At 45.9% G+C, this 15,187-nt stretch overlaps 1 protein-coding gene across 2 annotated transcripts in view; it reads left to right on the top strand.

Moving 5' to 3' along the window:
* LOC143301878 (phenylalanine--tRNA ligase beta subunit-like) overlaps window positions 1-13,027 on the top strand; it is a 29,114-nt gene extending 16,087 nt beyond the window's left edge. The window contains exons 12-19 of one of the 2 annotated variants that reach the window (XR_013057859.1): window positions 778-950; window positions 1,542-1,638; window positions 2,420-2,500; window positions 5,533-5,625; window positions 8,083-8,200; window positions 8,593-8,748; window positions 10,521-11,520; window positions 11,562-13,027. Coding sequence is in view for 1 of the 2 variants with exons in the window: in XM_076616298.1 (XP_076472413.1) it covers window positions 778-950; window positions 1,542-1,638; window positions 2,420-2,500; window positions 5,533-5,625; window positions 8,083-8,200; window positions 8,593-8,748; window positions 10,521-10,672 (870 nt within the window). In the remaining variant the exon portion in view is untranslated. Of the gene's footprint in view, window positions 1-777; window positions 951-1,541; window positions 1,639-2,419; window positions 2,501-5,532; window positions 5,626-8,082; window positions 8,201-8,592; window positions 8,749-10,520 lie in introns of both variants that reach the window. The other variant, XM_076616298.1, reaches the window with a different exon arrangement.
* Window positions 13,028-15,187: the final 2,160 nt, after the last annotated feature.

Here is a 15,187-nt window from a genome sequence, read left to right as displayed (position 1 = left end):
TTTTCATGTTGTTTGTATATATTTTGGTGTGTATATATAATGCAACTTTGATATAATGTGTTGTGTATAATACCATGTGTTATGTAAAGCAACCAGAGCTAGTTTTCAAGATAGGGTGCTATGCGAGTATTGATTACATATGATAAATATCAATATGTTTGATTGATGAATGATATGGATACTTATATAGTGCCTATCACGGTTGGAGACAAAGCTTAAAGCACTTTACCAACACAAAGTCATTGACTGATATGGATACTTAAATAGTGCCTATCCTCAGTCGGAGACCAAGCTCTAAATGCTTTACAGACACAGGGTCTTCTTCTGCGTTTGTGGGCTGTCACTCGTATATACACCAGTGGGCTTTTACGCGTATGACCGTTTTTACCTCGCCATGTAGGCAACATACTCCGTTTTCGGGGGTGTGCATGCTGGGTATGTGCTTGTTTCCATAACCCACGGAAGGATGACATGGATTACAGGATCTTTAACGTGCGTATTTGATCTTTTGCTTGCATATACACACGAAGGGGGTTCAGGCACTAGCAGGTCTGCACATATGTTGACCTGAGAGATTGGAAAAATATCCACTCTTCACCCACCAGGCGCCGTCACCGAGATTCGAACCCGGGACCCTCAGATTGAAAGTCCAACGCTTTAACCATTCAGCTGTTGCCGCCCGTCGGACACGGGGTCATTTTGCACAACAGGCTGCCTACCTGGGTAGAGCCTACTGATGGCTACCATTGGGCGCTCATCATTGGTTTCCTGTGACAGGAGCTGGCCTACAGAAGTGAGGAGATCCAGGTGGATCGCATCAACAGACAGATCGGCGTCGTCATGACGGCCGAGGCCATGGCCGCCCGACTGACCCGCATGTGTCTGGCCTCGGAGGTGGTGCATGATGGGAAGGCACTCAAAGTGGAGGTCCCACCCACCAGGGCTGATATCCTGGGACGTCTGTTGTGTGTGTGTGTTGGGGGGAGTGGTCGAAAGGTGTGTGTGGTTCAGTCATTAGTGTTTGTATGCATGGTGGTGTCTGTCCGGTCTGGAGGGAAGGAGGGTGTTGGTCTGTTGTGGTGGTTGTGTTTGGAGTAGGAACGTTGTTTAACGTCTTATCAAACTTAGCGGTGATTGCTGACATTGGTGGGTTTTTTTTTTTCACATTGGGATGTTATCATTTAAAGATAAATAAAGAAAGAGGTAAGAAAGGAAGGGTGTGGGAGTTGTACGGTGGTGGTTTGGGGGAAACAGAGTATGTATAATGATTAGTCATGATAATGGTGCAGTAGTATGTATGATGATTTGTCGTGATAATGGTACATGGCAGTTTTGAAGCACAGATTTTTGAGAAGGAACTTTCTGAGCTTGCACACACACACACACACACACACTCGCACATGCACACGTACATGCACGCCTGTATGCTCACACATAAACGCAGATACAGACACAGTTACCTCCTCCCCCTGAACCCGCAAAAACAAACCAGAAAAACTTAAAAAGAAATCAGTGGTGGTTCCTTAACGAAGCGAACATATTATGCATGCCTGTGACATAATGGAGGATGCGGCCATCGCTTTTGGCTACGACAACATTCCCATGACCATTCCAAGCTGCAACACCATTGCTGAACAGGTGGGTGGCAGTGTGTGTGCTGTGTGAGAACTGACTGTGACGATATTCTTGTGGCCATTTCTTACTGCACCAGTGTCACTTGATTAACTTGAAGTTATGGAGTGTGTGTGAGAGTGTGAGGTGTGTGTGTGTCTTTTTGTTTGTATCTGTGCATGTTTGTGTGTGTGTATTTTGTATTTCTTTTTATCACAACAGATTTCTCTGTGTGAAATTCGGGCTGCTCTCCCCAGGGAGAGCGCATCGCTGTACTACAGCGCCACCCATTTTTTTGTATTTTTCTTGCGTGCAGTTTTATTTGTTTTTCCTATTGACCTGGATTTTTCTACAGAATTTTGCCAGGAACAACCCTTTTGTTGCCGTGGGTTCTTTTACGTGCGCTAAGTGCGTGCTGCACACAGGACCTCGGTTTATCATCTCATCCGAATGACTAGCGTCCAGACCACCACTCAAGGTCTAGTGGAGGGGGAGAAAATATCAGCGGCTGAGCCGTGATTCGAACCAGCGCGCTCAGATTCTCTCGCTTCCTAGGCGGACGCGTTACCTCTAGGCCATCACTCCACATGTGTGTGTGTGTGTGTGTTCGTGCGTGTGTGATCAACCTTTGTCATGTTTTGAGTGGGTTGGGTTCGGCTGTGGGTTGAGACTGTGGACACATTGCTAATTTCCAGTTGGAGGAGCAGAGATGTAGTGTATTGTAGCATTTTATAGTGTATTGCATTGCATTGCATTTCATCGCATCATATTGTGTTGTGTTGCATTGCATTGTATTGTGTGTTTCCAGTTCTCTCTGAACAAGCTATCGGACTTGCTGCGACCCGAGGTAGCTGCTTGTGGCTACACGGAGGTGCTCACCTTTGCTCTCGTGAGTCGATTTTGCTCTGTTTTTTTTATACTGTATTTCTCTTTTTTGTCACAACAGATTTCTTGGTGTGAAACTGGGGCTGCTTTCCCCATGGAGAGCGCGTTGCTATACTGAGAGCGCCACCCACTTTTTTTTTGTTTGTACTTTTTCCTACGTGCAGTGTTATTTGTTTTTCCTATTGAAGTGGATTTTTCTACAGAATTTTGCCAGGGACAACCCTTTTGTTGCCGTGGGTTCTTTTATGTGCACTAAGTGCATGCTACACATGGGACCTTGATTTATTGTCTCGATCTGAATGAATAGCTGTCCAAACCACCACTCAAGGTCTAGTGGAGGGGGAGAAAATACTGGCGACTGAGCCGTGATTCGAACCAGCGCGCTCAGATTCTCTCACTTCCTAGGCGGATGCGTTACCTCTAGGCAATCACTCCACACTCAGAATTTGGGACTCCTCCCCCCCCAACATCCCTCCCCCTCTGCCTGTATTTCAGTGATGATGACTGATGAATGGGATGATAAGATGTTGCTGTGGGGATCTATTTAGGTTTGGGACTACTTTATCATCTGATATACCCTGGTGTCAACCAGTCTGAAAGATCCAGATGCCTGCAGTTTTGGTCAGGGAATTCGAGCAACTCTTCTAAGGAGGTATCTGTGAAGTGGAAGACCCGTGATTTTGTGGCCCCAGTCTTCCCATTTGAGTCTTGACACACTGAACTTTGGGTAAGGGCTGGCCATGGGCTGAAAAAAAAAGGAGAAAATTCCTCCAGTAAGGCTTTAACCTGCGTCCTCCCAGTTGTCAGTATGTGATGCTAACCACTTCGCCACGGCGGCTGGTTGTTGTCTGCTTTTGTCGCATGTGTCTTTGGTGTGTGGAACGTGTGGCTTTGCTTAGTTGTGGGTCATTTCTGGGGAGTATGTGGCTTTGCTTCGTTGTGGGTCATTTCTGGGGAGTGTGTGGCTTTACCTGGCTGTGGGTCATGTGTGTGACTGGTTGTGGGTCATGTGTGACTTTGTTTGTGGGTCATGTGTGACTGTCTGGCTGTGGGTCATGTGTGGGTCATGTGTGACTTTGCCTAGTTGTGGGTCATGTGTGACTTTGCCTAGTTGTGGGTCATGTGTGGGTCATGTGTGACTTTGCCTAGTTGTGGGTCATGTGTGGGTCATGTGTGACTTTGCCTAGTTGTGGGTCATGTGTGTCTTTGCCTGGTTGTGGGTCATGTGTGACTTTGCCTAGTTGTGGGTCATGTGTGACTTTGCCTAGTTGTGGGTCATGTGTGGGTCATGTGTGACTTTGGTTGTGGGTCATGTGTGGCTTTGCCTGGTTGTGGGTTATGTGTGGGTCATGTCTGACTTTGACTGGTTATGGGTTATGTGTGACTTTATCTGGTTGTGAGTCATGTGTGACTTTGTCTGGTTGTGGGTCATGTGTGACTTTGTTTGGTTGTGAGTCATGTGTGACTTTGTCTGGTTGTGGGTCATGTGTGACTTTGTCTGGTTGTGGGTCATGTGTGACTTTGTCTGGTTGTGGGTCATGTGTGGGGAGTGTGTTACTTTGCCTTGTTTCCATACAGTGCCCTGTGTGCTATGTTACCATGTGTGTTCTGTGTTACCATGTACGGTACCCTCTGTGCTATGTTACCATGTACGGTACCCTCTGTGCTATGTTACCATGTGTGTGCTGTGTTACCATGTACGGTACCCTCTGTGCTATGTTACCATGTACGGTGCCCTGTGTGCTATGTTACCATGTACTGTGCCCTGTGTGCTGTTACCATGTTCGGTGCCCTGTGTGCTATATTACCATGTACGGTGCCCTGTGTGCTGTTACCATGTACTGTGCCCTGTGTGCTATGTTACCATGTACGGTGCCCTGTGTGCTGTGTTACCATGTACTGTGCCCTGTGTTACCATGTACGGTGCCCTGTGTGCTGTGTTACCATGTACGGTGCCCTGTGTGCTGTGTTACCATGTACTGTGTGCTGTGTTACCATGTACGGTGCCCTGTGTGCTGTGTTACCATGTACTGTGTGCTGTGTTACCATGTACTGTGTGCTATGTTACCATGTACGGTGCCCTGTGTGCTGTGTTACCATGTTCGGTGCCCTGTGTGCTGTGTTACCATGTACGGTGCCCTGTGTGCTGTGTTACCATGTACTGTGTGCTGTGTTACCATGTACGGTGCCCTGTGTGCTATGTTACCATGTACGGTGCCCTGTGTGCTATGCTACCATGTACTGTGTGCTATGTTACCATGTACGGTGCCCTGTGTGCTATGTTACCATGTACGGTGCCCTGTGTGCTATGTTACCATGTACGGTGCCCTGTGTGCTATGTTACCATGTACGGTGCCCTGTGTGCTGTGTTACCATGTACGGTGCCCTGTGTGCTATGTTACCATGTACGGTGCCCTGTGTGCTATGTTACCATGTACGGTGCCCTGTGTGCTATGTTACCATGTACGGTGCCCTGTGTGCTATGTTACCCTGTACGGTGCCCTGTCTGCTGTGTTAACATGTACGGTGCCCTGTGTGCTGTTACCATGTACGGTGCCCTGTGTGCTATATTACCATGTACGGTGCCCTGTGTGCTGTGCCATGTATGGTGCCCTGTGTGCTATGTTACCATGTACGGTGCCCTGTGTTACCATGTACAGTGCCCTGTGTGCTGTGTTACCATGTACGGTGCCCTCTGTGCTATGTTACCATGTACGGTGCCCTGTGTGCTGTGTTACCATGTACGGTACCCTCTGTGCTGTGTTACCATGTACGGTGCCTACCATGTAGGGTGCCCTGTGTGCTGTGTTACCATGTACGGTGCCCTGTGTGCTGTGTTACCATGTATGGTACCCTCTGTGCTGTGTTACCATGTACTGTGCCCTGTGTGCTGTGTTACCATGTACGGTGCCCTGTGTTACCATGTACGGTGCCCTGTGTGCTATGTTACCATGTACTGTGCCCTCTGTGCTGTGTTACCATGTACAGTGCCCTGTGTGCTGTGTTACCATGTACGGTGCCCTGTGTGCTGTGCAGTGTTCACGGGAGGACATAGCGGAGAAGATGAGGAAGGACATCAAAACCACCAACGCCGTCCACATCGCCAACCCCAAGACTCTGGAGTTCCAGGTGGGACCTCGACTGTGTCCGTTGTGCAGACTGGTCTCCTCTCTCAGACAGGATCTCTCTCACACACACACACAGGCACACACACACACACACAGTTGTACAAGGACTGGGGGTACTGGCTCACTTTCTCAAAATGGGTCCTGACCCCACACATATATACTGACCCCCCACACATGTGCACATATAACTGATGGTTTATTGGGACCCCACTACCACAATTTTGCTACCAATGGCAACCACCCAACAAGTTTGACCCCAAATTGGCCCCCCAATCCCCCCCCCCCAATATATAATAAATGCTTTGAGGGGGTGGAACAGGACTTAGTAAAACCCTGTGCATTATTATAAGAGTGCATTTTTTTGGAGAGGCCAAATTGAGGGGTTTGGCTAACTAGAGATTTAGCCACAGCACAAAATACTTCAAGTGGCCTTCAATTTCAGTGAAATTTTGGGGTAGTTCACACTATGGGAGAAATATGGCAACACCCCAATTTTAGCAAGGGGGTTCTGGCTCATTCAGATCTTGGCCCGCAAATTGCCCCCAGCCCCTTATGTACATACACAGATACATATATGCATACAAACATACATATTTCCAGACTTGCGTTTGTGCAGACCTGCGTTTGTGCAGACCTGTGGTTGTGCAGGACTACTGTTTGTGCAGGACCTGTGGTTGTGCAGGACGTGTGTTTGTGCAGGACGTGTGGTTGTGCAGGACTGCTGTTTGTACAGGACCTGTGGTTGTGCAGGACTGTTTGTACAGGACCTGTGGTTGTGCAGGACTACTGTTTGTACAGGACCTGTGGTTGTGCAGGACTCAATAAAAACACACACACTTTAATTGTTATCATGTATGTACACACGCACACACACAAATACATGTAATTATGTATACACGCACACTTTAATTATTATCATGTATGCACAGCATCACAGGAAGGATGCAAAAATCATGATCATTAAGACCCTAAAAATTGTTGCTACCAAATACAATAGCAGGGAAGATACATATGGGTCAACCTCTTGCGCACGAGAACTTGGCCTACACTGGAGTGTTTTTCGGTGTTAACCTCTCGTGTGCCAGAACTTGGCCTAAAAATGAGGAACGTCTCTGTGTCAACCACTTGCCGATGTGAACTTGGCCTAATAATGTGGAATGTCTCGGTGTCAACCACTTGCCGACAAGAACTTGACCTAATAATGTGGAATGTCTCCGTGTCAACCATTTGCCGACAAGAACTTGACCTAATAATGTGGAATGTCTCTGTGTCAACCACTTGCCGACAAGAACTTGACCTAATAATGTGGAATGTCTCCGTGTCAACCACTTGCTGACAAGAACTTGACCTAATAATGTGGAATGTCTCCGTGTCAACCACTTGCCGACAAGAACTTGACCTACATTGTAAAATACCACAGCCCCTCCTCTTTTTTCATTCGGGCTGGGGACCGACAATGGCAGAGTTAACTGTGGTATAACCTGTATTAGAATGTTCTTCATCCTGTCAAAGAAATTCAGTGAATGGAAACGAGTATTATCCTCTGGTGTAAAATCTTTTACAGCATCACAAAGACAACTCATTAAATAACAGGGATGTTATCGGCCATAGCTACTTTCGTTTTCTCCACATAGGTGGGTAGTAGTTTGCACAGGACAGGATTTAGACCCCTGCCAGAGTCTGCACTAGTGGGTCACAGTAAGTATGTTACTTAAACGTAATTTTAGGTAGAAAATTTCCTTTTAGTTGGATTTTTTTCAGCCTCCTTTCTCTTGAGGAAATAAGGGCACTTTTCAACTTCCTTTACTTTTGAAATATATTTACAAATACTCTTATGATAACACACATGATCATTTACAGCAGTAAACAACACATGTCAGTCTCCTTCACTGTCCATCACACAAATGAACACATTAGAACAGGAATCACATGTTGTAGATTGCACACCCACTGGAAATTAGCACGTGATTGTGTGTCTGCATTAAAAATGGACCGGAAATTTCCTATGTTCGGGAATTTCCACTATTGAAAAAATAGTCTACCACTCGCAAGGCAACTATAGATCACATGGATCGTGCTTTGTTGGTGCAGTATGTTCAGTCTTGGCATTTCCATCTGGCTGTTGTGGTTTGGGTCGGTGTCATGCTCGCCATGTCTTGGATGCAGCTAACCATGCCGCGTATAGGAACAAGGCAATGTATCCCAATCACTTTCCTCGCTCGAGTTTGCTGTGATCTTTCTAGTTGGCTGTGTTCTTCTTCTGTGTGCTCTTCCACTTTCTCCAGTACACTTTCTTTCAGTCAGGTGCTGTTGTTTGTGTGTCCATTGCAACTATCGTTGATAATGACAATGATGATAATGACAATGATGACGATGATGATAATGTCGATGATGATGATAGCGATGATGATGATAGCGATGATGGTAATGATGATGATGACGTTGATGATGGTTTCAGGTGGCACGGACCAGCCTGCTGCCCGGAGTGCTGAAGACGATCCAGCACAACAGGAACATTCCCCTGCCCATCAGACTGTTTGAAATTTCCGACGTCGTCTTTCAGGACCCCTCCAAAGGTAGGGAGGGGGTGTGGGGGAATGGGGTGTAGGGGGTGGGGGAGTTTAACCAGTGTTTTGGGGAACAAAAAACAAAATAAGAATAAAATATAATGATGATTATAAAAACCAAAACAAAACAAAAAGAAAAAGGAAAAAAAAGAGAAGAAAATCTGGGCTAGAATTTGATAAAAGTGGCGAGTATCTTGCCCAAGTTACTTCCCCACTCTCTCGGCCAAGAGTGTTCTAGGACAGTTGGTGTTACCAAATATAGAAGACAAAATGTCCCAAGCTTGGGGAACAAAAAACAAAATAAGAATGAAATATGATGATCCAAAAAGAAAATAAGAATGCAGTATAAAACCCCCAAAAAGGAAAAAAATCCAAACCAATCCTTTCCTCTGACTGTGCAGACGTGGGAGCGAGGAACGAGCGACGACTGTGTGCGGTGAATTACAACAAGTCTCCGGGCTTCGAGGTGATCCACGGCCTGTTGGACAGAGTGATGCAGCTGCTTGAAGTGCCACCTGGTGGCGGCGAGACTGGCTACTGTCTGCGGGCGTCAGATGGTAAGATTGTTTTTTTTTTTTTACCGAGATGCCAACTGTTATGATTTCGCCACATTTTGTTACAGCTCAGTTGCATTTTGTTCCAACGTTATGCCAGCGTCAGAATTGTGCGAACGAGTTCTTCTTCCGCGTTCCCTAGCCATGCTAGACTTTCAGTCTGGTCAGAACAGTGAGGTACACAATCTGCCACAGGGACCCCGCTGGTCCCCACAGTTCCTCCTGGAGCTCCACCAGGCTGGGGAGCTGTGGTTGGGCCCCCTGGAGGCTGGAGACCCGGCGCTGTCACTGTTTGGAGAACCCCGGGATGAGCACCATGCCTTCAGATGTCTGTCTGTGTGGCCATATTGGGTGTGATGCATAGTGCCTGATCTCCTGTGTTTGTGACTCTGCAGGAGGTCTGCCCGCTGGCCTCAGCTATCACGTTCTGACTTCAGAGCAGCTCATGGTTTTCTGTTGAGTTTTCCTTCTCTTAGACGATTGCCTGTTTCCAACTCCATCTGTCCGGCTATTTGACCCACAGCTGGGGGTCTGGTTCATGGGCATCAGGGCATGACCACACACCAGTGGGCCTGCATGCCGCACGTTTGGGGGGCCAGAACCTCCTCCATCATGATTGGTCTAGCGACTCTCCTTGAGTGGAGAGGCCGACATCTAGTTTTGTTACCATGCTGGTCATCCGCGCCCGTGCTGCGTCAGTCCTGACAAGTCGTGTCCATCCTGCCCCGTGTCCCACTGAAGGAACACCCACACTGACGTGGTGTGGAGTTGCGACTACGGAGTTCACTCTTCCTCCGGAAGAGATCTTCGCAGGATATAAACATTATCATTGCCTTATTTTTGTCTGCAGGTGGGATCATTATGATCACACAATGTTTGTCTCTGCAGATGGAATCACATTATAATCACAGTGTTGGAATCATTACAATCACACGTTTGTTGCAGATGGAATCATTATCACACAATGTCTGCAGAAGGAATAATTATAATCACACAATGTTTGTCTCTGTAGATGAATATCATTATAATCACACAATACAATATTTGTAACCAGATGGAGTCAGTATAATCATACGATGTTTGTCCTTGGATGGAATAATTAAAAACCATGTTTTTCGAGGAGACGGACTCATTAAAACATAAACAATGCTTGTCTGCTGATGGAATCATAATCACACAATCTCTGTCTTTAGATGGAATCATCATAATCACACAATATTTGTCTGCAGATGGAATCATTATAATCACACCATGTTTGTCTGCAGATGGAATCATTATAATCACACCATGTTTGTCTGCAGATGGAATCATCATAATCACACCATGTTTGTCTGCAGATGGAATCATCATAATCACACCATGTTTGTCTGCAGATGGAATCATCATAATCACACCATGTTTGTCTGCAGATGGAATCATTATAATCACACCATGTTTGTCTGCAGATGTCTGTCTGCAGATGGAATCATTGTAATCAGTGTCTGCAGATGGAATCATTATAATCACACCATGTTTGTCTGCAGATATCTGTCTGCAGATGGAATCATTGTAATCACACAGTGTCTGCAGATATCTGTCTGCAGATGGAATCATTATAATCACACCATGTCTGTCTGCAGATGTCTGTCTGCAGTGGAATCATTGTAATCACTGTCTGCAGATGGAATCATTATAATCACACCATGTTTGTCTGCAGATATATGTCTGCTGATGGAATCCATCATTATCACACAATGTCTGCAGATGTAATCATTATAATCACACTGTCTCTGCAGATGCCACGTTCTTCCCTGGGCGCTGCGCTGACATCATCTCCCGAGGCCTGAAGATAGGGACTCTGGGAGTTCTGCACCCGGAGGTGGTGACCAAGTTTGACCTGGGCTTGCCGTGTGCTGCCCTGGAGATCACCATCGAGCCCTTCCTGTGAAACAGAGGGGAGACAATCAACTCTGTATGAGGCGGCTGTTGTGAGGGGAGTTTGGGTTTTGGAGACTTTGTGAGGGGAGTTTGGGTGTGGAGACGACGTTGTCAAAGAAAAGGAAGACTATCGGCTTTGTGAGACGGTTGTTGTGAGGGGAGTTTAGGTGTGGAGACGACGTTGTTCAAGGGGAGAGGACATCAGTGACAGCGGTGTGGAGGCAGGGGTGTGGGTGAATGATGTGTGGGTGTGGGTGTACGATGTGGGGGCGGGCTGGCTGTAAGACACACAGGTCACAGCCACTGGGGAACAGTAGAATGCATGCATAGTACTCTGTGTATTGTTGCGTGTACACGCACACACTTAAACAGGCATGTGTGTACAGACAGACAATACACACACTTAAACAAATATAAACAGGCATATATGTACACACACTGTTCACACACCTCGAGGTCCTGTGAGCAGCATGCACTTGGAGCACTGAAAAAACGACGACGACGATGGCAACAAAAGTGGTGTCCACTGGTGCACTGAAGAACTCACGGCAATGTGTTGTCCTCAGACAATATGTTGTGTTGTCCTCAGGCAGTGTGTTGTCCTCTGGCAATGTGTTGTGTTGTCCTCAGGCAGTGTGTTCTGGCAATGTGCTGTCCTTTGGCAGTGTGTTGTCCTCAGGCAATGTGTTGTGCTGGCAATGTGCTGTCCTCAGGCAGTGTGTTGTCCTCAGGCAGTGTTCTCAGGCAGTGTGTTGTGTTGTCCTCAGGCAATGTGTTGTCCTGGCAGCGTGTTGTCCTCTGGCAATGTGTTGTCCTGGCAGCGTGTTGTCCTCTGGCAGTGTGTTGTGTTGTCCTCAGGCAATGTGTTGTCCTCTGGCAGTGTGTTGTGTTGTCCTCAGGCAATGTGTTGTCCTCAAGCAGTGTGTTGTCCTCTGGCAGTGTGTTGTGTTGTCCTCAGGCAATGTGTTGTCCTGGCAGTGTGTTGTCCTGGCAATGTGTTGTGTTGTCCTCAGGCAGTGTGTTCTGGCAATGTGCTATCCTCAGGCAATGTGCTGTCCTCAGACAGTGTGTTGTCCTGGCAACGTGTTGTCATCAGGCAGTGTGTTGTGTTGTCCTCGGGCAGTGTGCTGTCCTCAGGCAGTGTTGTCAGGCAGTGTGTTGTGCTGTCCTCAGGCAGTGTGTTGTCCTGGCAATGTGTTGTCATCAGGCAGTGTGTTGTGTTGTCCTCGGGCAGTGTGCTGTCCTCAGGCAGTGTTGTCAGGCAGTGTGTTGTCCTGGCAGTGTGCTGTCCTCAGGCAGTGTTTTGTCAGGCAGTGTGTTGTCCTGGCAGTGTGCTGTCCTCAGGCAGTGTGTTGTGTTGTCCTGGCAATGTGTTGTCCTCAGGCAGTGTGTTGTCAGACAGTGTGTTGTCCTCAGGCAATGTGCTGTCCTCAGGCAAAATTCTGAAGAAGAAATCCACTTAGATAGGTAAACATATATGCATGCACTTGAGGCCTGGCTGAGCACGTTGGGTCATGCTGCTGCTCAGGCTTCTGCCTGGCAGATGTGGTGGTAGCGTATGTGGTATTGTCCATACGCAGCAACACCACCTCGAGCAACTGAAACTAAAACTGTCAGGTGCCACAGGAACATTTTTTGCATGGCAGATCGACAGACATTCAGCAACGTCCATCCATATCAAATGAAGACCATGGTACCACGTCTGAGTGTAGTGAGAATGATGCCATCACCAGTGCCTGGTGTTTGTGACTGGTGGTCTGTTTGAAGTGTCTGTGTGTAGTCTGGCTGGGGTGTGGATGGTTGGTTTGCTGGTTTGCTTTCTTGTACTGAATTGTACTGTACTATCCTGCATAGCGTTGCATTTCATTGTATTGTATTACTGTTTGTCACAACAGATTTCCCTGAAATCTGTGCTGCTCTCTGTGAGGAGAGCGATTGATTACAGTGTAGAGCCACCTTTTATTATTTAAAAAACAAAAAGCTGGTACCAATTTGGATTTTTTTTCTGTACAAATTTGGGGCCAACCCTTTTGTTGCAGTAGTTTCTTTTACACGTGATAAGCACTTGCTGCTTATGGGAACCTCAGTTTATCAAGTTATGACTAGTGCTTAGACCACCGCTCAAAGTCCAGTGCAAGGTTCCGGTCTGCATTTAGGTATTGAACCCGAGGACACTGGTCTGTTTGTCAGACACTTTACCACTCGGCCACCTTTCTGATTTAGATTTTTTTTTTTTGGACGAGTGCTTTGCTGATGCTGTAGTGTGCGAGTTTATTTATACGAGATGAAAAGGTGCCTGCCATCGTCAGCCCACAAAGAACATTTCTGCAAAGTGTGATTCATTAAAAGTACATATGTCGTGGAAATGTTAGCAAATGAGTGGTTTGTCAGGTGTGTATGTGCATATGTGCTTTGCTGTGTGTGTGTGTATGTGTGTTCGTTCTTTAGTTTAATGTCCATCCACAGCTGATGTTAGATGAAAATCCTCCCTCTTCCACACCCCACCCATGCCTCATTTGATCACTACTTTTTCTATTCCTCTGTCCTGAATTTGCATCACACAAAGTATGAATAAAATAAAACAACAATCTAACTACTCACACAGTAAAGTTTCAACAGCCAGCCAGACGGCTCCTGATTCAACTTTGAACCATTTCAAACACAAGTTATTGTCATATATATATATAAAATGTTTCCAATGGAAGCAGATGAGACTGCAGATTTTGTAAAGAATGAGGTAAAAATATTTTCAGCTGTTCACATTCAGATGATATGCATGGGGGTAATTGCATGATCACAAATTCAAGTCACCTTAGGAGAAAATTTTGTTTTTATAGCATCCCATCACTGTCTGTCTTTCGACTGGTTAATCTTCCACAAAGACACAGGGAAATAAAACAGAAGGGAGGTAACTGTTCAGAGGAAGTTACTACAGGAGAAAAGGTATACTTGAAAGGTTTTAAAATGTGAGGCAATTTGAAGCAGTATTCTATTACAGAGCAACGGATGTGTTTTCATATTTGAAGTCAGCATCACAGTCCAGGAAACATTAATATTTTAAAATACCCATGTTTATCAGGATAGAATTAATGTTTCATGACCTTGTGTATAGCATACACATGCATTACTATACAAGTGCTCGCTTTCTCTCCCTCACATACACTGACATGAACACACCAAGTTACACAGTTCTTGTTCTTGCTGCTTATAGTCCAGCTTACCACACAGGGCCATATCAGGGCTGTCAAACCATACAAATGCTCAACCACGTTAACACAAAACTGAACCATTTAGCTCCTTAGGGCAATAAAATCAGGCCATGCTGAGGACGCCAGCCATTCTGCTTAATCATCCCCAGATTGTTATTATTCTTTTATTATTATTCTTGTTGCTCATAGTCCAGCCAACCGTACAGGGCTATATCGTCCCCAGATAATAAAAAAATCCTTAAAAAGGTAAAAACGATACTTCAAAGCCAAACAAAAAATACATAAAAAGGCAACATAGGCAAATAACATTGCAGAACGGGCAGCTAGTGCCCATCCCAGTGTTTACATCTCATTACCTAATCGCCAGAGCAAAACAGCACAGATAGTACATCACAGACTGTGGAAAAGAGAAAAGAAGTGTTGAGGCTTGCTTGAAAAAAAAAAAAGGGGGGAATGGACTGGGAAGGCAGAAAAAGAGAGACAACAGTGAGAAAGAAAAGAAACAAAGAGAGTGATAGAAAAGAGGAAATTTCCAGCACAGAATTTCCTTAAGGCGGGGATGCTATTTATACTGAAAGACCCCCGGCATCCCCACGGGGGTAGTTACACAGCTACAAGTGCAGGAAAAAAACACTCTTTATTATGAACTAAAGGGGAAAGAGACACATTATGGATTCAGAGTGGACGGACAGACAGCTGGCATGTATGTGTAAGGGGAATGGGTCACACATAAATGATTACTGTCTCTCTGTCTTACACACTGACATACGCACACCGAGTTAAAAGCAGTTACATCTACAGAAAGAATAAAAACACCTTTCCCTATCACCACACAAACATGGAAAAAGAAAACATCAAGGTAAGAAAGTATTACATTTTAAGACAAAGTGAAACAATTAAAAGACAAATGTAACTGTCATGACAAAACTGCAGTTAAAAGTCTAAAACCACCACCAAGAGACCACAAGCATGCAATAACCCCACTCAAACATCTCAGCAGAAAAATAAAACACCCATGCATTCATGCATGATTTATATAGCTATAGAGGTGTGTGTGTGTGTGTGCACACACTCATGCGCGGACACACTCACACATACGTCTCCAGCCCACCTTTTCCCCTATATGGCCTTGTACCCGGTACTTTAGATATTCTTCTACTTTTCTGAGGAAGGAATAGAATTACAGGCAGACGACAGGTGCACACTCCACTCTCCTGGAGACAGACAAGCAGGGTCTTTCAGCAAGAAAATGAGGCGTTTCCATGACTACAGCAGCACACCTGCAACACATACAAAAACCAAAACCCAGTTCAAAA

The sequence above is a fragment of the Babylonia areolata genome, chromosome 28 (genome assembly GCF_041734735.1).
Source record: "Babylonia areolata isolate BAREFJ2019XMU chromosome 28, ASM4173473v1, whole genome shotgun sequence".
Lineage (NCBI taxonomy): Eukaryota > Metazoa > Mollusca > Gastropoda > Neogastropoda > Buccinidae > Babylonia > Babylonia areolata.
This window is presented reverse-complemented; position numbering and strand designations above follow the sequence as displayed.